Consider the following 25,271-nt stretch of genomic DNA (forward strand, 5'->3'; position numbering starts at 1 on the left):
GAAACTAGTTATTGGCGCATAGACAATTCAGAGAGAAGTTTAAGCGTAAGATTCGAGATTTTAACTATTTGTTAATACTAAGATCAAGAGTCGGTACTTAATGCTAAGTACGACTCCCGTATGTCAAACATTGTATTTTGATATACGAGAGACTAATTCGCACAGTTCGACTTCTCTCTGAATCTTAGGCGGTGTCTGATTCTCCTATCTCTCAAATAGCCATAAATTTATGTGAGAATTAGTTCCCAGTTAAACATGTCTGAACTTAACAGAGCTATAGCCTCCACTTAATGCAACCTTAACCCTTGCTGTACTTAACAAAATGGCCAAACTTAACATTTTCTCTAAGCCGGGTTTTATATCTGTCATTAAACACTCGGTTATCAACATTTTTTTTTTATATATTACATATGCAACCATGTCAAGTAGTCATCTTAACTTATGTGATAATAAAAATTAACTTTCGTAGTATTGTCATAGAACAATCAAATAGACAAAAATCTATTACTTCAGGTAAAGATGCCGTTAACGTCGAATTAACTGTAGGTTAATTATTTCATCGCAGAATAGTCCGATAACTCACATTCACTTTAGATTTAAATTCTAAACTCAATGTCTCGATGAATCGCTCTCGTGCCCGGAATCCCTTCCATTTTCTCTAGGAGAGGCGCGATGATCTCTCTCATCCCTATAACGATCCCGCCTGTCTCGTTCACGAGAACGATCCCTATCTCTATCTCTGTCCCTCTCGCGATCCCGATCTCTATCTCTGTCCCTTTCGCGATCCCGATCTCTATCTCTATCTCTGTCGTCGTCCCGGTCTCTGCGACGATCATAGTAGTGGTAAGATCTTCTAGATTTCCTATCGCTCGGTGTCACAACTTCAACCTTTATGTTGGCTGTTGCAGTTACCTGGAAAAGATAAAATAAATTTAACTATCAATAATATAATTCTGTAGCTGTTGGACCAAACGTCTTTGACATCTTAAATCGGACGTAAGAATTATAATACTTACAAACAATTAAAGTAAATTTAAAAAAAAGGGTGCGTGTACTTATGTACGCGCGTAAGAAGTTATACTTCTTTGGAATGATTAAAGTTTTTGATTGCATGCAAATAATTAATTACAATTAAATAATCAAAGACTGGAAAAGGAGTCATTATAGTCAATAAAGTTCAGTTTACATTTGAAAAATTAAATAAATAAATATTTATTATTATTCTCATACATTAAGTGTAACATAAATTCTATTGTTCGAATGTTGTTTTCAAATTATGTTCAATGCCGTCGCATCTTCCGTGGGCAACTTCATTCTGTTAATTTTGTGTCACGGTGCGCGCGCATCGTAAAATTTCACTCTCATCAATTTTTCATAACGCGTCTAAAGAAGTATAACTTCAAAACGAAAACATACTACACGCAATGTATATCTTAGATAATTTAATTTCTGATAACCTATTCTATTCTTATTTAATGAGAGTATAATATCTTCTTTAACGCTTACCTTCGTCGTAATAGATCCAGCATGAGAGGACTTGGTCGGAGTAGACCGGCCGGAAGCTGAATCACTCCCGTTGTATGTGGTAGTTTCAACCACCACTTCTGGCTGTACGACTATCGACTGCATTGATGACTGCACTGAATGTGCCGAACTGTGCCAACTCGAAGGCTCTTCAGTGATGGTGGTAAGAGATGGAGCCGAGGGCCTCGGAGCCGATTTGGTTCTGCTGGATTTGTCACCGCCACTTGAGCTCGAGCTGAACTTGCGAGGATGTACAGGAGAGCATTTTGGTGACGGCGTCGAGAGACGTTCTGGGTGCTCCAGCGGACGGACCTTTAATAAAATATCAAAAATCAAAATCACGTAACATACTTGAAAAGTGTACACAAACTTAGAAGGGTTGAGCGTAAAAAAAAATATTAGGGTTAAATATCTTAATATATATAAATTACGTGTCACGTTGTTTGTCCGCTATGGACTCCTAAACTACCGAACCGATATCAATCAAATTTGCACACCGTGTGCGGTTTGATCTAATTAAAAGATAGGATAGCTTACATCTCAATTTATACCCGCAATGTAATTTTATTGCAAATTATTTGTTTATTATTTGACACAATTCTAACAGATGGCGCTCTGTTGAAAGTACCAACGTTTCACATAAGCTACAATTTAATGGCATAGCCACCAAAAAAGTATGGTGATCCCATGACTGTTGTGTTCCTGCCGTTTCCGTTTACTACTACGTAATATCACAAAAAACCTTAGCCACAGCAACGCTTGGCCGAGTCTGCTAGTATATATATATATATATCTAATAATTCGAAGTATGTTTATACAGTGTCTATTTAGTATTGTTATAGATACAATCCTTGCATCGAACTGTAAAAAAATTTCATTCTACACAGAATATAAAAATATCACTTCAATCTTAAGTAAAAAAAAGTTATGAAAGATGTACTAATGTGCAAGTAGCTCACCTCAGCAGCTGGTCCCAGTATGGATAGAATGATTGGGAAAAAGAGAAGTCCATCGACCAAGCCCAATACGACCATGGCTAGCAAGAGTCTTAAAAACAGCCTGGCTACGAAGCCAAAGTCGCTGGCAGCAAGCATTGAAGCGGCCAGGGCTGCCGCCACTGCGCCATGCACTACCGGTGCTAATACACTTTCCAAAGCCAAGCTGGCCCGACGTCGCTTACAACCGATCGACGTGACGAAACCCTAGAAATAAATGTTTAATAATTAGTTTAAGCCAGTGATTCCCAAAGTGGTCTATATCGACCCCTAGGGGTCTATGACAACCTGCAAGGGGTCTACGTCAGCGAAAAAAAATTTGGGGGTCCATGATAGTGGATCTCAACACATACACTGATAGTACCTATTTACTTACATCATACTATCTTATAATATCAAAACATATACATTATTTATAAAAGTATCTATGAAGTAAAAAATTTATTATATATGTTGGTATTCGCTTTGTGGTCGCAATACATTTTGAAATTTACAGGAAATCAATATCAGTAAGTAGTGGGTCTACCCAACACGGAAAAACATGGCAAGGGGTCTACGACACAAAAAAGTTTGGGGAACTCTGGTTTAAGCCATTATGGTCCAGTCAATGTAGACCAAAATATTAGAGTGAAGGTAATTTGTGCTCAATATTACACGTTTGGTATATTCATAAGCTAATGTGGTAAGGGGAATTAGACCGTAGGAAAAATAGCAGAAAAAAAGACCCATGAAGCTGATAATCTACTTGTCTATTTAAAGATCATAGTTCAATTATCCACTTCAGTTAAGGGACTCTAGACGTAACAACAGTATACAGTTTTACAACAAGTGTAAAAACTAATGCTCGCCTTCCACTGCGAGCGGAACGGACCCCTTACGGACTCCGCTATACTCGTAACGTAATGATTTTCATACATGTGCTTCCATCAAAGCGGAGACAAGCGCAGCGGAGAGAGCGAGTTGAAAGAGTCACATATGAGGTTAGCGAGTTGACCTAGTTTCACACGGAAATGAAAATGTATGAAAACCATCGTTACGAGTATAGCGGAGTCCGTAATGGGTCCGTTCCGCTCGCAGTGGAAGGCGGGCATTAGAAATGGAGCTATTTAAATCATAAATATCTCATTACGATAACCGTCAAATTCTTTATTTTTCTGCATTTTTAGTTGGCGATTTGCCTAACAAACCGAAACAAATTTTTTTTTCAAGGTGGAGAGGTTTCTATTGGAGATTTTCAAGAGGAGGTTTCTATTGGAGATTTTCTACAATGTCTATTGTATAGGAACTTACCAGGCACAAATGTAGTGTAAAGTGCACCCCCCTGCCAATAGCTAGGACCAGAAGTACTGCGGGCATCGCAGAGAGCTTTACTCCGAGTAAAGACATTGCTCCCACCAGCTGCAGTACCAACGCACCCAAAGACACCGTCACTAGCAGAGCCGCCCACGCGTTTAGCACCACTATCATCACGCACTGTAATAAACATGTATTTATAAAAACACGGCTATTTATTTAAATTGTCTCTTATCTCAATACAGGCTTGACTGAGAACATAAATGTATATAGTACGAGGCTGAGAAAAGAACATGTTTTTACATCAGATATCTTGAATAAAGATAAAAGGACCTAATTTCTCGTAGAGCCTGTGTGAGCTAAGAGTGTATAAGTGAAGATATTATCAAGATAACTCATATTATACTGGTATAGCGAATCTTATAAAAACATTAATGAAAATAAAGAGTGTCAGACTATGTTCGTGGTGCTTCACATATAATAATGATTTTGGTCAAGTATATCACCAAAATAATACTAAATCTAGTAATCTATGGGTTGGTACTACTCACAATAAATACAGCAGCCAATGCGCAAGCGAGAGCCAATAAAAGCGATGTCCGTAAATACAGGTACTGCTCCCAAAACAGGAACGGTATTCCAGAAGGAAAGTTGGGTAATCCCTTCGCTTCATACTTCAAACACAACTCCCTCACAGATGTAATCAGAGTTGTAATACTATCCGTATCGCTCAATCCAGACAAGTAAAAGGGTAGTTGAGTGTATATTAAAGGAGATGATTTCTTGATTTCCAAATGGACGTCTTCGGGCGAATGAATCCATCTCTGAGGTTGGGGTTTTAAGTTGCCTTGAGATGCGCCATATGCCAACGCATCATTCGTGGCCCAAGCTGATAGATAGTTGTAAAAGGCTTTCGGGTTGATAATCCCATCTTTATCTACCAAGCGATGACCAGAATTTATCAACGATTTATCAATGGGATTGTCGACGTGCCCGGTTTGAACCATCAGCTTGTACGCCAATATGCCTTCGTCGCTCGCATTCTTGCACCAATATTCCTGGGTGATGCAGCCGTTCGCAACTTCCTTATCGAACGCCGCTTGTAAATCCAAAAGCCACTCGCGGAAGAGAGTCAGCCAGAACTTCGGAAGGCCGCCATTGTCGTTTTTTATTATATTCGGTATTCTAACGAATTGCTCGTGGTATTCGTAAAGTAACTTCTGATTGGTGGGATATTCGAAGTCTCCTTGTGTGACCGCGTACATGTTGTAGAATCCGAAATATTTCTCTTGACGGGACAAAAATTCGTGTTCATCGGTGTTCTCAGGTACAATGTCGGTCAAATCTAAGCCATCCTTCACTTTTGTAGCTCCCCATACACTGACTAGAATCACAGCTATGAGGGCTAGCATCGAAGTCACTTTAACTGAAGGTCTCATGATGAACGGGGCGTAGTGATTTTTGGTCCATTTGGTGAGTGAGATACTGAGACAGCATGTCTTAACCTCCTCTGTAACCTCGGGATCCAATGGTTGACGCGATATATCAGCCCTGTTCTGAAAATGAAAATATATATCAAATTATTCTATCACATCAACATACATAAATCAACATAAATCATTTTTAAATTGAAACTTCTTTATCGGGGTTGGAAAAAATGTAGTGTAACATTTTTTCGTTACGCCGTACGCGTCACGTTTTTCGGTTACGCGCCATGTTCCTTTTTGAAGTCAAACTTCTTTATCGGCGTTGGAATAAAAAAATTTACCGTCACATTATTTATTATTTATTATTCGACACTTAATATTTTAATGACAATTAAATTCATTAAATTCTTAACATATCTTCCTTTTTCCGTCCCTCTAAGTATCGGAAATCTAAACTTTTAGATTTGTATAAATATGAACAACACTTCAAGATTAGTTTGCCACTGAAGTTTCACTTCTGACATGTGTACTTTGTACACACACACTTTTTATTTTTAATGAGTGCCACTTAAGCTAGAATATTGAAACAAACAAAAAAAATAAGTATTGTCTTTGATTAACATAACTCATAACATTAAAAGAAAAACGCTTTTTACTTTAATTTATAATAATACATAACTTTAATCCGGTAAAAAGCGTTTTTCTTTTAAAAAAAATAAGACTAGTCGTATTAGTAAGTATTAAAAATTATAGACATTTAGTGACACAAACAATTATTCAATACCTTTTCGTTTCTTCCGTTTCTCCCCTTACGTTCTGGAAGTTTTTTCCTCGGCAGTGGACTTTCAGGTAATAAGCAACATAATAAGTCTGCTCTAGCGGCCGATCTTCTTCTCAAGTCAAGTGATATCATAGCCGGAAATACCAAAAGCATGGATCCCAAGGTGAATAGAAGGAGTATGGCAGCCTGAAAAGAGTTGTCAGTTATGAATATATTTCAAATTGACTGTAGCACCTAACCTAAAAATATCCCTTTATAGAACATACTCCCCCGTCTAATATTTTATAGAAAGTACTAGCTGACCCGGCAAACGTTGTTTTGCATATTATTTCTAGAAAACATTTTTTAGTTCAATAAAACTAACTATCTTCAATAATAAAAATAGGGGATGATCGTAGAGAGGTGAATATTATGGTGGTGTATGTATTTTTGTATGATGTACCATAAAAAAAAATAAAAACAAAAAAAATATTTTTTTGGGGTGGACATCCCTTATCAATTAGGGGTTTGCAAGATAAATAGTAGCCGATTCTCAGACTTACTGAATATGCATAAGAATCGGTCGAGCCGTTTCGAAGGAGTATGGACACGAACATTGTGACACGAGAATTTTATATATTAGATTTGATATGGTCTTTTGCGCTTGCAATTTTTTTTTTAGTTCTGAAGTGATCAAGACCCTGAGCGACTTAGACTGCATATTGTTTTTGGCGTTAATTTAATACCTAATTATAATAAAAGTATAAGCCAAGTTTTTCGAATTGGTCATAGTTTTTGTTTTCCTTTAAGACAGTACGCAATACATAGAACTTTTAAATTACCTGTAAGCAAAAGACTCTGAACGCTGGAATTGGTAAGAGAGCCGCAGCCAAAAATGCCATCACATTGCACAAGGATGCCAAAAGGACGCTCAAACCACTCTTCTTTAGTACTAAACCCGTCCTTTCTTCTCTCGGAACATCTCCAGATTGTTCTACGTATGTATGGGTTAATAGGAACATGTCTTGTACTCCTAAGCCTAGTGCTAGGAAAGGCACGATTTGCGTACTCGAAGCATTGAATGGTATTCCTGGAAAAAAAAACCATTTATATTTCACTAATAAATTACGGAAAAACTATGGCAATCAATTTTTAATAATTATAGCTAAAGTTAAAGCTGCTTGCTAACTTATTTTTATGATAAAATTGATAATGATTTCAACTCTGAGTGAGGATTTTTCAACCCGTAAAAATTTTCGTTTCGATGGGAATCGAACTCATGTGCTTGGCTAAGCCAGGAATTCGATTGACTTTTCTTTAGCTTAATTTTAGTACTATAAAATATTCTTAGAAATAATTTGTATAATCTGATAACAATTATGTTTAAATAAATATTTACCTAACAAAGCGCAAAATCCTAGACCCGCAGCAATAGTAATTGATAGTAGTAACACTCCAGCTATGCCAACACCAGCCTGTGATCGAATGGGGTCTCGCCATTGTATCAGCGTAACAGCAACATACATCAACTGGAAGGTAAAAGATAAATTAAAATAACTAGGTATATAATCTTTTAATTTGAAACAATAATTAAAACTCCTTTATTTGTTTAAAAGGTAAATGTCATTGTAAGATGTCATGGTCATTCAAAATTATTGTTAAGCTGCTAAGCTAAGCTAACTTCACGCATATTCTATTCCTTTTTACTTGTAGATTGTCTTATTCCTATCTCGCTCGCGCACGCTATAATCACACTCCCAATTTTGTGTCACAGGTGCGCGCGCATACTAAAATTTCACTCTCATCAATTTTTCATAACGCGCCTAAAGAAGTACAACTTCAAAAAGGTAAAAGTAAAGAAATAATTCTGGTATGTATTATACAAAAATCATAAGTTAAATATTATTAAAAGTTATTTTAGGCGAGAGTTAGTTTAGAATGTTAATTTTATCTATGGAATTATTGTTAAAAGTCAATTTTTCGTAAATATAAACTCTAGATGGCTTGACAAATTAAAACAAGCATAAATTTAAAAAAACAAAACAACAAAGCATTGTCTAAGTTGTATGATAAAATGCCTACCATAAACATGTATCCCAAAACAATGTTTCTTAAAGAAACTTCTGAGAATTTGCCAAGAATGTCATTCAGGGTTGAAGTCGAGAACGGATAAAAGCTGTAAGCCGCTGATACTTGTCCTGATGTTGTTGTTTTTCTCACCTCCTGTAAAACAATTGAATAAAGTTCATAAAATATCGAAACAAAATTTACTAATAATAGTATCAATTTTTTAGGACAGTCTTCAACAGAAACGTATTCTTACATTTTTAAAACAGATATTTTACGTAAACCTTTCACAATTGGGTTTTCATGTATAAGTTTTATAACAAAACTATTTTTTTATATATTTTTTCGCAATAATTCAAAAGTTATTTCAAAATAATTTTTGAATCCAGTACCGAAAACACGCCGAACAAACCCGAGCGCGTGTGACGTCATAATGTTAGTTTTCACTCATTGCAGTTGATAGAAAAATAATAAATACAGTGTTTTGATCTATTTAATTTTGTTAATTAATATTAATATTTAAAATAAATATACTATATATATATATAGTATTCATGGCGCGTTTATAGTCAACTGATTTTTATTTAAATTCCATCAATTTTTAATTGTTTAAATAATAAATTGAAAACAATTTTTTTAAAGTTTTTTGCATTAAACGTCAATATTATTAACAATAGAGTTTTAAAATACATAAAAAAAACATTTTTTTTTCCAAAACCCAATAATGACTATATATTTTCTTAAAAAACTAATTATATGACCGTCTCGTGATTTTCAACGAAATATTGTACTTATATGGCACACCTTGTGGAGTACAATAGTAACCTTTTGTCGAATTGTATCAAAAACCTTCATATAATTAATCAATATCTTACCGCTGAGAACTTCCTCTGCCACGCATCAAGAACAGCAGCGGCCTTCTCTTGATTCCAGCCGATTTGATGTACTTTGTAATGATCGGCCCAGTATTCGTACATTTCTCGTTCGCCCATCAACTGTACTACCGTCTGTAGAGCTTTGGCACTTCGTAAGGCTGACGTTGAATTTCTGGTCGCACCACCGACTATCAATTGTTCCGGCCAGTGCATGTAGGATGCCGCGAATCCGTAACAACCGTGCGATAACTCGGCTGCGACATCTGGAATCTATTCAACAAAAGCTTAGCAAAAAGGTTTTTATGTACAAGATTTTGTGGTTTGCGTAAGAGTATTTAAATTTGGAACTTAATAGAATCGCAATGGAGTAAGTGGCATTATCATCGTCGATGTAATTCATGAAAAATATTGAACATCTATTTATTACACTCAATGCAGTATGTGTGCAAAATATTCTTAGTACTGAAAATCACAATAAATAAACTACTTTGGATAACGGTAATTAAAAAAAGCGTTACTAATAATTTAAACTGCGATACGACAAAATAATGTTTATACTACTAATAAACATAAATGAAAATACGCAGAAATTACGTGCTTACAGGTAACTGAATAGCAGGTACCTTACGTTTCAATTTACAAAGCGAAACAAAATTTACGATTCCAAGGAATTCGTTTGTATTATTGATATAATAGTGTCATTGTGAGTGTGCCGAACCAGAGTATTGGTGTACAATGCACCCGTATAACTTTGGGACGCACAAACAATGCTGGCTCGTCCCATACCCGAGACCTTCGCCGAACGTGGGTGGCGACGCCATAGCTCATACACAAAAACGCACCCACTCAAACCAACTTGGACTGAATCTATTTAACTTCATTAAACCGTGTTCAGAACATTCCAAAACAAACAATGTATCGTATTAATATACTTCATATTCCACTAACGTCATATTTTTTGGAAAATTTAATGTAAAATTAAATACATTTACGCAAAACATAACTTTCTCGAAGGCGGGTCGCGGGACAGGTAGTCGAAGCACCATCTGCCGCGCGGCCGCTTTTATCTCGTATTCCCGTTTCCAGAAATATTTTAATGCAGTGTATTTAATCGATACGTGTGTTCGATTTATTTGTCCACGCTATGACTTTATTTATGCGGCTGTAAAAATGTCGTAAAACTCATGAAGAGAATCGGGTATAATACGGCCTCTAATGTGGGTGCGCAGCCGTAACAAATGAATGGTATACGTCTCAATCATCCAGCCACCAAACAAGGAAACGGTAATATACGGTCGATGCGGGCTAATGACAGGGACAAAAAAATACGGTCACAATTTAGGTACAATGTGCGGCGAAATGTTCCGAGAATTAGCACCGTTGCGTAAAGATTATGTTGTCAAGAACATCGTTAACAAGAGGTGTTTCTTAGGAGCGTTTAAGTGTGATTTCATATCTTTAAAAATACCTCTATAATCTCTATCTCCGTTTCGCAATTAAGGTATCATGATAATTGGTTGTCAACGCGCGATATTGTGTTGAGTAGAAATTTTCGTAGAGTGAATTACGTTTTAATGGCTCATTGGTCTAGTGGTTAGTACCCCTGACTGCGAAACCATGGGTCCCGGGTTCGATCCCCGGCTGAGACGAACATCGATGTGATGAGCATTTGGTGTTGTGCTTAGGTCTTGGGTGTTTAAATATGTAAATATATATCTATCTATAATATGTATGTATATCCGTTGCCTAGTACCCATAACACAAGCTTCACCAGCTTAGCATGGGACTAGGTCAATTGGTGTGAATTGTCCAATAAAAAAAATAAAAAAAATTACTTTTAATGTCTTCTATTAATAAAAGCTCAGTCTATGGTAGGTCTAAACGTCACGTGTTGGTTAATGGTTTCATACCAAAAATTAATTGTTTTATGTGCCAAAATAATTGACTTACGTGTCCAGACTTTTTGTTGGGAGCTGTGGCTGGGCAGTGAGGGTCGGTGGGATCCAGACACGGCTTCTTCATGTAGGCGGACGTGATGCCAGCTCGCTTCATGTAAGCTTCCATCGTGCTCAAGGGAAATTGGAACTTTAATTTCTTCACTTCTTCTATCACTTCGAGAGGGTTCAAATGTGTCCATTGTAATTTGTTGTGCTTCAGGTGACTGTAATAATAGGAGGTGTTAAAACTTTATAAATCTTAATATATATAAATTACGTGTCACGTTGTTTGTCCGCGATGGACTCCTAAACTACCGAACCGATTTCAATCAAATATGCACACCGTGTGCAGTTTGATCCAACTTAAAAGATAGGATAGCTTACATCTCAATGTATACCTATAATATTATTTTATTACAAAATATTTGTTTATTATTTGACAGTCACAATTCTAACAGATGGCGCTGTGTTGAAAGTTCCAACGTTTCATATGAGCTACAATTTCATGGCATTACCACCAAAAAGGCATGGTGGTCCCCATCACTGGTGTTCTCCTACCGTTTCCTTTGAAAAGTTTACTCCTATGTAATCTAACAAAAACCTTAGCCACAGCAACGCTTGGCCGGTCTGCTAGTATATTATATAAATATTTATTTTTGTTATGTTTGTGCATGCATGCATTAAACAGTAATAAATACTAGGTTTGTATTGACTAGTATACTAGTTTAACATACGAAAGTACAAGCAAACACATGTACTTACGGTACAAAAATTGGGTAATCTGGTCCCAGCAACTTGGACCCCTCCCAGAAGCAGTCGAGGGGCGTTATAATGGCGCATGGTATGACGTTGTCGATGATTGATTCGATATGATGGTACCCCTCGAAGTCCGGGATGCTGGGGCTGTAGCACAGGTCCTTGAGCCGCCATTCGATGTCATACATATGCACCGTCACTCGAGTTGCGGCGTGCACTATCTGTTTTACCATTTACATTTAGATGGAATTTAAAAAACGTATTCAATTCGTTTTACGTTTTGTATACATTATGATTTTTTTTAATTATTGGTACTTTTCTAAAGAAAAAATATAATAACGTGGTAAAAGCGGCTACCCTGGCAGGCAAAAAAAATACGACTTGTAATATAAATAAATAGAGAAAAAAATATATTAGAGGCATATAATCATACATGGGTTTTGAATTTCTATTTAATCATTTTATATACTTAAGGCTAGTATTAGGCTTTTAATATAGATAATCGAACCTTCGCCTTATTCCGTGCGTTTCTTTACGAAGGTATAATTTTTATTAATTAAAAATTAATTTCTCTAATTTGCTTTAAAAGAAGATCACTTAAACAAAGCTTAATAAATTTCATCTTGAAAGTATCATCAGCAAAACAATTTGACTAACCACTTAATACTTGTAAGAAACATTTTAAACTAAGTACATATAGACTGTCAGTGGAGAAATAAATTTACCTTTAAGTGTTCAAGTAGAGCTCCCGGATGCAATAACGACACGTCTGGATCTTTGGCTGTCTGAATTATCAGCTGATGCGTAGAGGAATCTGCTTCGCCCAATGCCTGAGCTGTATACTTTAGTTCCGACTCTAATCGGCCACCCTCTGTAAAAAATAGTAATATATGAATTCTAAATACAATTTGCCTATAAGAAAATTCAAGTACCAAAGTGCTTTGTACGGTCTTATTTAAATTCCCGGCAATTATTGTTTCGGTTTGATAAGGCTTATAATGATATCAGGAAAACAGATGTAGTCTGTCTTCTCCATGTGCATAGTATATCTTATATGTATATAAAATTCGTGTCGCGGTGTTTGTGGTTAAACTCCTCCGAAACGGCTTGACCGATTCTCATGAAATTTTGTGTGCATATTGGGTATAACTGAGAATCGGACATCTATTTTTCATTCCCATAAATGTTAAGGGTAGTCCACCCCTAATTTTTTTTTTATTTGTAGATAAAATTCTTATTTTTTTATGATACAGCATTAAAAAATACATACAACCCCCAATTTTCACCCCTCTACGAATCAACCCCTATTTTTTATTACAAACGATATACATGGCAAAACGACGTTTGCCAGGTGAGCTAGTATATATATACCAATTGTAAAATTCTAAGCATTAAGCATGTATTTACCAAGTGTACTTTTAAGTCGTTTTCTATTTGTATGTAGCATATAACACCATTTGATTTTGACATAAAATGGTAATAATAGGAGTCAATGTCGTTGTAAAATGTTTTATTGCGTGATGATAGGTCGGCGGCGTGAGACAACAAAGTTTGAGTCATTACGTCATTGACCTCGTAAAAGACATCCACGATGCAAGCTTCTAGGAAACCGAAGTAACCATACACTGTCTTTTCTCTATCGTTCACTATATACATTATCGAATGTGTGAATTCTGTAGGTGGAAATAGGTTTAGGCTCAAAGATATTTTAATATTACAAACTTATAAAGCTAATGTCAATGCCACAATACCTTTTATAAATGTTAATCATAAAATATAAAAATAAGCAAGTTTATGGAGTTAAACAAAATATATATATATACGTAGTATTGGAGTCGCTTTATGAAAACGCATTTTCTTCTTTTTTATGGGCTTTTTTACGCAAACAAGCAGGCGGGTAATTAGAAGGCAGCAACATGTTAAAAAAATAAGCGGTGAAAAATGGAGATAAGATATGTGCCCTATTTCTAACAAAAATTTACTTCAAAGTTCCACAGACTCTATATCATTCTTAGTATCACGACAGGTGTTCTTAATGTAATGTAAAATGTATGATTTCGATAACAGAAACCTTATACGAAATATAATTAAGCATCATAAAATATGTTTATTTTACCTGAATATACCATGGAAATCGTTGGTTAATGTAAGGTAATGACTTTATTTCATATTACTTTTTGATTACGTCTCTGCTATAAAGACTATTTGTCAACAGCGTCGTACAGTTAATATAAAAAATGTGATTTAAGCATAATATTCACTCATTGACAGGAAATCGTGCATTTTCTCCATATAAACTAATTTCTCGATTTCCCTCCAGATTTTTAATGTATGTTTTTTTAACAATCATGTTGCGTGCATGTACATAGTTTTTTTAATGTACAATTATTACACCAAAATTTGCAAAAAAGGCGTCGTAATATTTATTATATCATAATTACTGATGAATACGCTTCCAATGAGGAAATACTAAAGAAATTCGTTGAGACGTGAGACTTTTAAGAAAAAAAATTAAAATTTTAACTAAGTAGGTAGTGTATTGTCTATTGAACTCTGCATCTAATTTTAGCCCCCTAGATCAGAGTGTCGACACATTTGTGGGAGGGCGGGGATCCGTTAACACATTTCAAGTGATTTATCGAAACGGTGACACTCCCTACGCTTGTCAAGACTTAATTAAAAATACCATAAGAATTAATTTAAGCATCCCCTGATTTAGAAACGAAAACTTTAGATCTCAATAATTTACATTTATTGCCGATTTTAATATACTAAAGTAATCTTTTGCCTTCTAATGTTAGAAGTCGGTGTGCAATAAATAAAACTGATATGATCTTCGAGTGATGGACGACAGAAGGTGCAAATGATGCAGTAAATTAGTTTTTTAGTCGGTCAAACGTTAATCGCAGCGAAGGTATCAAAGTTGTCAGGTACATTCTGTCCAATTAACACCTTATGTTTTTTTGCTAATGCAAAAAATAACGAGCGAATTTCGACACACATTTAATCTAAGACGTTCACGAATAACAAACAAAAATCTTGGACGACTTGGACTTGAAGTTTTAAAGGAAGGAGGGATAGATTTTTCTCTTTATATTGGTAAGTTGTAGTCCGTATTAATATTTTAATTAGTTATCTTTATTAATATTAAATTTTATTGTTTTTTTAATATTATTTGTATTCACATCACGTTTATTTTTTTACTGTTTTCTTTAATTAGTTTTGCATGAAAGATGTCGCTTTGTAGCGATAAGATCGCCGATGCGGCATTTTTTTGTAACTTTACTGTATATATTATAATTTAATTCTTGTGGAAAAAGTGTAAACAAATAAATAAGCTAACAGGCGTTGTAAGTTAATAATTTGTTGCCTTATATTAAAATTATCCTCTTGTCAGTGTCGTCAAGCCGTACTAATGCTAATGCCATGATGATTCGCAGAACACTTTATATGTAAATTAGCTATAAAAAACTACTATACAAGATGTGATTGACGTGCCAACACTTTTTGTCCATTTAGTGAATGGAAGTGAAATAATTTAAAATTTAGACGGCAGAATTTTCCTTGTTTAGCACCCAAGTTTTTCAATATTTATATTTTAAAAAAATCACGAACGTTTAAATATTCGAATACGTGTAAATAAAAACAAAACCCACTTAATTTACTAATCGCATAAGCTGATAATATTAAAATGGTAGCACTAAAACATAGGGGGACCGCACTCGTGCCGGATATTAGGGATTATCATAAAACGAGAAATGGTATTGAGTGTGGTGCGGCCGCACAGGGCGCCTCTATTTTAACACCTACCAAAGTCGTGGGCGCGATTTACGACGCCTCAATCTGTGACGCTCTATTCCTTGTACGGATTAATTAACTTATAGCAAATGCAATCCCAAAATAATATCTCATAAAGTAACGATGAACTGTTCTAACATACTTAAGGCACCAGCTGCCAGTGAAAAGTAAAAAAAGAAAGGACGATCTCATCTTTAAATCCCCGTCGAGAAGGGACAGCGGCCATTACGATTTAAATTTAACCATCCTCCGAGTTACAATGTATTTTCGATAAAGATAATGTGAATGTTTGGCCTTTTTATAGCGTTCTCAATGTGCGCGCAGATAATGACAACATTTCTACTCCGCGGTAGCCAGTGATCAGTGTGGACGATCGCAATGAATGACGTCTTAGCGTGAGGGGTGTGAGGCGCGAGCGCGGGGCGAGTTATACGTGCACGCTCATGTGGTTGTGACCACCCGCGTGCTCAGTACGAGCCCGTGTGGTCCGCCCCGCACACCCCGCAACCCCTCAAGAGCCCTCTATGCAAATTAGCCCGCGTAGACAACAGATGGATGGCGGAATCAACATAGTCCTTTGGTGGCGGCCGCGAGGAAACAGAATATTACAACAGTATGGTAGCATGCCCTGACTAGATAATGTCAATGAACTAGGAAAATTTCGTAAAAGCGAGAGTGTGAAATCGAAGGAAGCTCTGATTTGAAGATCAAGATAGTTAAACGTAGTATTTAGAAAGCCTAATATCTATAGATTAGTTTATATCTAATGAAACAATGCTTTAAGTTAAACCAGACACTATACGGTATAAATGTAATACTTTTGTCAACTGTCAAACACCCAAATGTGTAACAAGTAGGCCAATACCAATTTTTAGGAATGCTGAAATGAAAACTCAGGTACAAAGTTTTAAAATGCCCGTGGAGTTCAAAACATACTGAACGATTCCTAACCAGTATAAGACGACCTCCGTCATGGTTTTTACTCCATCGCCGAGAGAAGACATCTCAATTTTGAAGGGGCCCGAGAAATAAACGTAAACGCAGAACCGCTGCACAGCACGACGTCTTCATACAAAGCGAGCCGGACAATCAAACCACTTCTTTTTTGTTACTCAATAGATGTTTTACATTTTTTACTTTTATCGGTCGTAATTTTACTTAGGGATATTTATGGGCGGCCGCGGGCCACCTAATTAAGTTGTTAGGTGACTTAGGCCGGCATTGTTTAACGGAGTCTTGTGTTGTGTTAAGATTGTGTGATGCCGTTAGCTTGGAATATTGGATTTGGACAGTAGCCAGGAATGTTATGCGTTCTTTATTTAATAATTACATTTCTATTTAATGCAGCACTACTACAGCTGTAGAAATACGATAGTCATATTAGTATATTTTTATAGTTTGATATGATTGATTATATTATTATAGAGATTTCATGTTTAGTTTTAAAAATCTTTATCAAAAATAGTATTATGAGTATGTCTGACTTGAAAAGTATCACGTATGTTAATGACGAGACATAAACATAGTGTATAAACTCTGTTGGAGCCTGGTACTTAAGGGCAGGTGCACCAATAAATTTGTTGACTTCCTTTTTCAAAATCATAATTTATTCACATACATTGACTATATCATTCATTACTGTCTATTTTAATACGTTTTTATCACCGTACTTACACGAAAATTTATAAATATTGTTTTTTCAAAAACAGATACAGTTTTCAATGAAATCTAAATATTAATGAAAAATTTGTAATACGGGTCGTATGACAAGCAAGAATTTACTTTCTCCTGACCGGTTTTTGATCACTCCACCCGCATAGGATGTACGTCCTCTCTTAGATAATATCCGGAGCTAGGCAACGGCAGAGAACAATCACAAGACATTACAAATCAAATCATACCGAAGTATTGTAAATAATGGTCTGAAATATACTTAAATCTGCCAAATTACGGCAGCTGCCGATAAATATGCCTCTTATATCTGAACGAACTCGATATTTCTAAAGTAAATACATTTACATAATACCAACCAGAAAACAAATTAGACACGAACTACTGGTTCTGGTGAAACTAGTTGTAATATCTTTTATTTTACGAGTTGACAATAGACCACCCAGCGCGCAATTTGCAGGCGTTGCAATAAATTATCAATAAAATCTTATGAAGTAAATAAAATAGTTAAACTCTCAAGTCGTAAACTGGTATATCTGATGTAACAAACACATTTATGGGCAATGATTTATGAGACAACGATGTAATTAAGACATTAATTAATCGTAACTTTAAATTCTAAATACGATATCAAAACAAATTAGGTTTATATATTGTTGTTAATATTTGAATGAGCGTCGGCGCGCATTGTCTCCTAAATAGGGACTTTATAATACCATTACGACTTCCTCTACATCCTGCGCAACGCGTATCAAGCAGCCCCATCAGGATGTTACAGTACAATTATAGGTACATACTGGCAACCATTTGGGTATATAAATTGTGTAATTAGTCAGACAATTTAAGTACACTAGTGTGTTCCAAGCCAATAAATAATTATTATGATTAGCTATATTTGCTGTAAAAGGGGCTCTATAATGCGGCGCGTTGTGTAGTCTAAAGGATATTCAGGGCACGTTCACATGGGACGGAAGCGGCTCTATATAAGCGGCTGCCACCGGTGCATTGGTATTCTAAGAGATGCACAATGTGGCATAGTGTTTATCATGATTTACTTTTACGACTTTTAGATTGTAAGCACACGATAGAACCTCAGTAGAATGAGTAAATTTAACGTACCTTGCACCCAGAGTTGGTCGACTCTTGTGTGAATTTGTGCTGACTTGAGACCGACACAAAACGTGGAGAGGACTAGTGTTGCGACGAATAATACTTTTCCCGCGTCGCCTTGGAGGAAGCAACCCAAAATAAATAGCTGCTCCTGCAACCACGCCCGTATCCACAGCGACGATCTCCCTCCTTCGATATTGCCCTGCAAAAAAAGTATATTTTAATGTCTTTCTTAAGACATACTTAATAGAATTAAAATAAGCATTCTATGCCTAGAGGATGCGACGGCAAGCTCAATGAAAACATTATGAAGAGCAAAATAAACTTTATTGTCAGCAAGTAGCTAAAAGGACAACATTTATATGAAGTAAAAACAATACATATGTCTTTTCCTGGAACGCTTTGGCATGAGATAAGCCCTGAAGTAGAGGTTTTAAACGTCGAAATAATTTCCGAGTTGATTGTGATTAATGAGAGGCGCGGGCGGCCGCCAGTCCATGGCGCCACACAGTTCCTTAGATCACGATTCACGATACTAAGGGAAATTATATACAGACATCGTTTATTAAATTTAATGTTAAGAACGACGATGCAGATAGAATATATATTTGTGATAAATACAGCTTGCAATCAGATTGCTTACACCGCACCTGTCTGTTAGGGAAGGCTTATAAATAAGGAAAAACCTTTTTAGATATAGCCCTATAGCAAGGAGGTTGGGAAACTTTTATGTTCTGTCAGAATGGCCGCGAGTGCAATGTTTTTAAATATTATTCCAAATACAAATATAACGATAATTTATATCTATGAAGCTATGAGAACCTTACTTCACTGCAAAAATTGGCAGATTTTAAAAATCAAGTTCAATTCTTTCATGACTCCAAATACCTTACTGTACATTGTAACATTTCATACGATCAGAACTTTCTAACATAACAATAACTTTCAATCTTGAATAGTGGCTTACATTTTGTGGTAATGATTTGAGAAATACGGTCGGAATATTTATTATGACTATCGTAGGTTACTCTAAGAAATTTAAGCAATATTAGCTTAAAGCGATTCTGGTTCGTGTAGGCTTACTGGGTGGGCGTGACGTCACGCACGGAATGCGCCCGCGCCGAGCTCAACTCACGTGGACCGAGTACAATCGCACCGATACACCGACTATTGGCCTTCATTCATGCACATGTTAAACGTAGTGTATACTAATATTTTTCTCATGGCAACCTTAGACCTAAACCAATAGTGAGTGGCAACTGGCAATGCAACTCAAAAACAAAACGCAATCGCACTTTTTAATTCTTCCGTCAGTATTCCAAAGTATTATTATTAAAATGTATTTCACACTTCATTAATTATAATTTATATGAACATAAGGTAGTGATAAGAATGTATATATTTATTACAGACAATATAAAATTAAATTCATATACAAATAATACATTATAACGTATCTAATGTTTATAAATTGACGCAAGTATAGGATTAATATTTAAGACAGGAACCGCATTGCGCCTGCGTCTACGTACTTCCTGCAGATAACACCACTATATTCCCACGCCGCTTCCTCGGATAGTCAAGGTATTAAGACAACACTGGTAAAGAACTAAACCCTAACTTGACTGATAAGATCGCTTCCGGCGATTGTTTTTAAACATTTCGTAAATTATTTTTTTTATAGAACAGAACGGGGGCAGAACGGGAGGCTCATCTGATGTCAAGTTATACCGCCCATGGACAGTCAATGCCAGAGGGCTCGCGATTGCGTTGACAGTTTTTTTTAAATTGGTACGCTCTTTTTCTTCGAAATCGAATAGAAGTCGAATAGAGCTGGTGCGCGGCAAAAACTGCCTTAAATATTTCTCACTTGGGTAACAACAAGTAACTTCGCGCTAAATTCATTGGTTATATTAAGTATGAATCTTACTATAATTAGATTATAAAATGCGTTATCAATTATCACGCAGGAAACAGCGACAGTTTTAGAAAACAAATCATTAATGTCGGTTACTTCAGATGTATCTTATCTCTCTTGAGTGTAATTATTCGTTTAATAACTATTGATAAATAAATATTTGATAATAGTTGTCAATCAAGTAATCATTAAAAACTAACACGGTGACGAAAACCGCTTTATAATATAAGAACATTTATTGATTTATATAAAAGTATAAGTAGTATTGTATAAGTTATTCTATTAAACCGAGGAAACTACATCATAGAAACTACAACCTACAAAAAAAAAAAATAGTTCGGAATTTATTTGCTTCGTGGTTTTATTGAGAAAAATTTCAATAATCCATATTTTCCATCGAGTCACATTAAAACGGCTAAGTATCTATATATCTATCTCTTTCAAAATTTACTTACGAAACCTTAAAAGATTGTATGCTTATCACCAACTTTAAAATTGACACAAATAACTATTTCGTTCTCAGCGCGTCCGCGTAGTAGCATACTGTCAAATATCATTACAGATTATAATCTTCTCAATTGGTCACATTTATATTCAGTGGTGTGCGACAGAAATCACCGGTGGATACAGCTATACTTTAAATCTATTTTCCAACTTTATAAAAGACTTATTAATTTTATGTAAATTTTTAGTCCCAAGCCTTAGGAATGTTTGTCTTTATCCCACTAATTTTACTTTGAATATAAAAGGACGTTAAAAATATTGCTTTTAAAGCGCGTTATACACATGTTTTTTGAAGTGAAACTTCTTTATCGGGGTTGGAAAAAAATTTGTATCCATGTCTATGATAACAAAAGCCTTTTGTTAAACTTTATTTAACCAATTTCTGTAAATTTGCATATAGTAGATCATTTTTCGAAAAATAAGGTCATAAAGAATTTTCACTTCTTACGTGTGTACACCTAGTACACGCACACACTTTTTTTTTATGGATGTGTGTACGAAATGTGTCGACGTAGCAAGTTGCTGTTATTATCTATTATTTAAGATAGCATAATAAAGAAAACGCCTCTAAGGTTCCATAAATCTGTTAAAAATATTTGTGTAATATTAAAAGATGAAGAGTGATAAGTGTTATAAATTTAAATACTATTTTGATGTTATAGGATATATGACCTAAGCCGTCATCTGGTAAATCACTGGAACGGAAGCAAAAGGCAATGAAGTGGAAAAATGACAATGTGCAATGATCTGAGTACGTGCCACGTGTTGTGGTTAACGGCTTAATTATTCAAGGAGTAAAAGGTAATCTGATATCACTCCACGGCTAACATTGATTAAGAATGCAGTGTTTATTTACATTACACCGTAGCGTAGTTCACTATGGAGTCGCTTGAAACGATTTGAAAATATAGTCAATTTATTTAAGTATTTTTTAATAACATCGATTTTATTCTACGTATTTTCAAAAAAAAACACATTGTTAAAGTTTAATGTCCTTAGCAGCTGACTTCAGTGTTTGGAAGAAGATGCAATATGTGTGGGAATAGCGAGTGGGAGAGGGATAAAAATAACACGTAAAAGAGAAGGATATATGCAGTTTAACTATAAGAATGAGCGGGATGCGCGTTCGGAAACCACAAAATGTCTCAATTCCTACCCGGCGGTCCCAGAGGTAATGTTAATTCCAAAGAATTCTTTTGTTTTAATTGATTAACAAGGGAATCAGTCTGATAAACATATTTTATGTCGCTTAGACAGCGATGTGATCTGAATGCTGACATAGGAATTTAATGATCGCTAAAAATCGGTTATATTCCTAGTAAGACTACACGTTTTAACATTCATAATAATAATTCCCAATAAAATACAACGCGTGGGATAATTGCACCACAATTTTGTTCGCTTTCTCCCGTGGGTCTCGTGTTGCGTGTTTTTGATGTCTCTATCAAGGTGCGCGTGCGAGGCCTTTCCCGCTGCGTCTTAATTACTTCATCTCGGAACATTTACGTTACGAAGATGTAGGAATAATCATATATCTACGGATTTCGTAAGTTTTCCTTCTTTACTAATATGATAGAATAAGATTTTGCTTGGCATAAAGGAGTATTAACTGTAGAGTGTGCGACTGTAAAAAACCTGATTGAGACCTGTATACCATTAAGGTAAGCAATAAAAAATTAAACGTTAATGCTTAATTAGGAATATATTTTATTTCTTAGAAATGCCATAGCATTTTTCGCATGGCAAGGAAAGGGTGTCGACCACAACAGCGCGTGTGGCCTTCTAGGAAAGGCTACCTTCCTCGAACCCGTCTCCCACAATAAATGTACATAGTAGGTAGAAACGTGCATTGAAACCTCACATTGTTATTGCAAAGAGCTTCAAATAAAGGTTTCAATTGTATTTTTTTTTTTAGTTTATATATGAGGTATAGAAAATGTACATCCCAACGATTATAATTTTTATTTAATAATTTAAAATATTAAGGATTAGTAGTATTTAATTTTAATTATTCTTCTATTAATACTAATGCAAATGTTTGTTAACTGATCCATCCGACTTGTGTAAAATGTTTTTGTATAAATTATTGGGCTGTATATTATTTGTAACTGTAGATTTAATTACTCAAATGCATTGTTTACTGTTCTAAATACCCAAGCTAATTAAGATGACAAAATATGTGTATGTAATATATGAGATAAAATATACAAAACTTGTTGCATTTTTAAACCTTAAAATACGCGCGGCCTTGATAGTACGCACGCTTACCACTAGTCGGCGCCACAGCCACGCACTACCGCGTTCTTAGGAACGGTATGACATTTGATGAAAAACAATCGCACGTGTAATACACTAACTATACTTTAATGAAATATAAATGTAAGAAGACACTGCACCTTTTCAAGTTCAGAGAGGGCTAAAGCTGCGTCAACCCAGCTGGTACGTATATATAAATCAGCGCTGTGGCGCGCCTCAGCGGCAGAGGGACTCTCGTGTGCAGCCGCTATCCGAGGATTCGAAGTAGCCTCGGAATCGGGAGCCACCATGATCTCGGGGCCAAACTTGTCGCCAGTATCCTCATGAAGACGGCCGGAGTCCGTCTGGCGGTGCAAGATGTCATATCACTCGCCGCCACATAACCACACACGTTTACACCGAAATTCAACACTTCTTTATTATAATATCACTACGAAACTAGACAGTGAACGCGGAACGATACAGTTTTAGGATTATATTTAAACGCCACTATTACGTGTCGAGTCCGGCGCGATCCGAGCAACACTGAATACGAAACGAATGTTTGTAGAGCCGCCATCATGTTTTGGCTGGATTATGTTGCCTCTCAACACAACGAAATAAGCCGAACGTTAACGAAAGAATCCGAAGATCCAGTCAAAGGACCACACAAGTTATATATCCATCTTTCTCTAATTTTGAGACGGCATGGTTGATAAATAAAACAAAAGCATTGAATGAAACTGATAGCAATACAATAATGCAGTTGGAGTTGGAGGCTGCAGCCTGCAATTACGCATCGTCACAACTCACGGTAAAATCTAGAATAAGTCAATTTTAAATAATAAGATAAAATACATATATTATGATATTTAATTGTTTAAGCAAAATAACCTAATATATGTATTTTTGTATTAATGGTAGGCTATGGACGGCAAAAAAAAACTAAAGTTTTAGACGTTTCATTTTATTTATTCTCTCTGCATTAGGTAATGTGTGAGAAAACAATACCAGTTTACAGATAATAAATATGGATTAAACTTTTGACCGCATCATTTGTTGTTTACAGAGTTTCCTTCATGAGTAAAAACTTGAACGCGCCCACGGCAGGGCGGCTGAGTTGTCCTTTGATGTTGCCGACATAAAACGCCGCCGACGGTGATTTAACTAATGAATTTATTTAGCGGGCGTGCCGAGAGTCACTGCATCCACGAGACTCAACAGCGAACTACAGTGTCAAGAATTTACCACAAACTCTTATTATGTGTCGGTTTCTTAGAAATGATGTTAAAATTTTGAGGGTAGGAAAATTTTTATTATATGCAAAATGTTTAATTTAGATTACCTAGCCATTTTTTATATCAACATATCAACCCATATTGCTATTAATTTCAAATATTTATAATTTCACTCAACAGTGACAATTCAAACAATGTTTAATGACCTGCGGACAGTTGCAAAAAATACTCCTTGAGAACCTCTACAACCTTCCTATCATATCTTAATATACTATATTACGGTATTAGAACCGCGAAATATATATATTAAGACAAACTAAGACAATTTTCCTTGACAGTTATTTCTTCTTAAAGGAGTGTACTATTGGAAATTAGTTTATGGTGTCTTCGAGGTGGTTTACCTTTAGACATTTTGACACTTCGGGCGAAAACGCAGCGGGACGTCCTTCTAAACGTCTTCTAGGAACTTCGCGTGGGACACGAAATTGAGATCGCATTATATAACAAATAAATTACGGCTATTGACGGAATCGAACAATGTTAATTAAATAATACATATTTGAAGCCAATAAAGTTGCTGTAAACTTTTTTTTTTAATAGTACGGGGGGCAAACGGGCAGGAGGCTCACCTGATGTTAAGTGATACCGCCGCCCATGGACACTCTCAATGCCAGAGGGCTCGCGTTGCCGGCCTTTTAAGAATCGGTATGCTCTTTTTTTGAAGGACCCTAAGTCGAATTGGTTCGGAAATACTTCAGTGGGCAGCTGGTTCCACATAGTGGTAATACGCGGCAAAAACTGCCTTGAAAAACGCTCAGTTGTGGAACGGCGGACTAACAATTGTTTAAAAAAACCAGCTCTTTTTTGTTTACTCATATAACTATTTGAAATTGTCCTCAAGTTATTAATGTATTTCGCATATTAAAATAGGCTTGCGTAATAATATCCGATTATTATTCCGAAGCGCCACCTGGTTTACGAGTGCAATAAAAAACATAACTGACATTCGTACTGTACACTTGTTGAATACGACAATAAATTGGGTTAACGCGCGAAGCTCCTACAAATTATAGAATGAATTACTTTGACTACTTATGCTTGCGACTTCGTTTGCTCTATTGGAAAAAAAAAATATCTGTGTCGATCGTCTTCAGTTTTTCCTT

The 25,271-nt window shown here is 35.7% G+C and overlaps 1 protein-coding gene and 1 long non-coding RNA gene across 2 annotated transcripts; one reads left to right on the plus strand and one right to left on the minus strand.

The window, feature by feature from the left end:
• Positions 1 to 152: 152 nt before the first annotated feature.
• On the minus strand, positions 153 to 23,196 carry LOC125048841 (protein patched). The gene is made up of 15 exons (XM_047647804.1): positions 23,032 to 23,196; positions 18,223 to 18,415; positions 12,360 to 12,505; positions 11,641 to 11,855; positions 10,892 to 11,102; positions 8,942 to 9,211; positions 8,082 to 8,222; positions 7,399 to 7,528; positions 6,842 to 7,089; positions 6,024 to 6,206; positions 4,364 to 5,368; positions 3,810 to 3,992; positions 2,484 to 2,726; positions 1,507 to 1,836; positions 153 to 912 (listed from the first exon to the last, which is right to left on the minus strand). Exons 1-15 carry the CDS (start codon positions 23,179 to 23,181, stop codon positions 610 to 612), a joined length of 3,951 nt encoding a protein of 1,316 aa, XP_047503760.1. The 5' UTR covers positions 23,182 to 23,196; the 3' UTR covers positions 153 to 609.
• LOC125049127 lies at positions 21,827 to 24,730 on the plus strand. The gene is made up of 3 exons (XR_007116955.1): positions 21,827 to 22,181; positions 23,442 to 23,684; positions 23,940 to 24,730. It is a non-coding gene; the product is annotated as an uncharacterized LOC125049127 (long non-coding RNA).
• Positions 24,731 to 25,271: the final 541 nt, after the last annotated feature.

This window comes from Pieris napi, chromosome 1 (assembly GCF_905475465.1).
Source record: "Pieris napi chromosome 1, ilPieNapi1.2, whole genome shotgun sequence".
Taxonomy (NCBI): Eukaryota; Metazoa; Arthropoda; class Insecta; order Lepidoptera; family Pieridae; genus Pieris; species Pieris napi.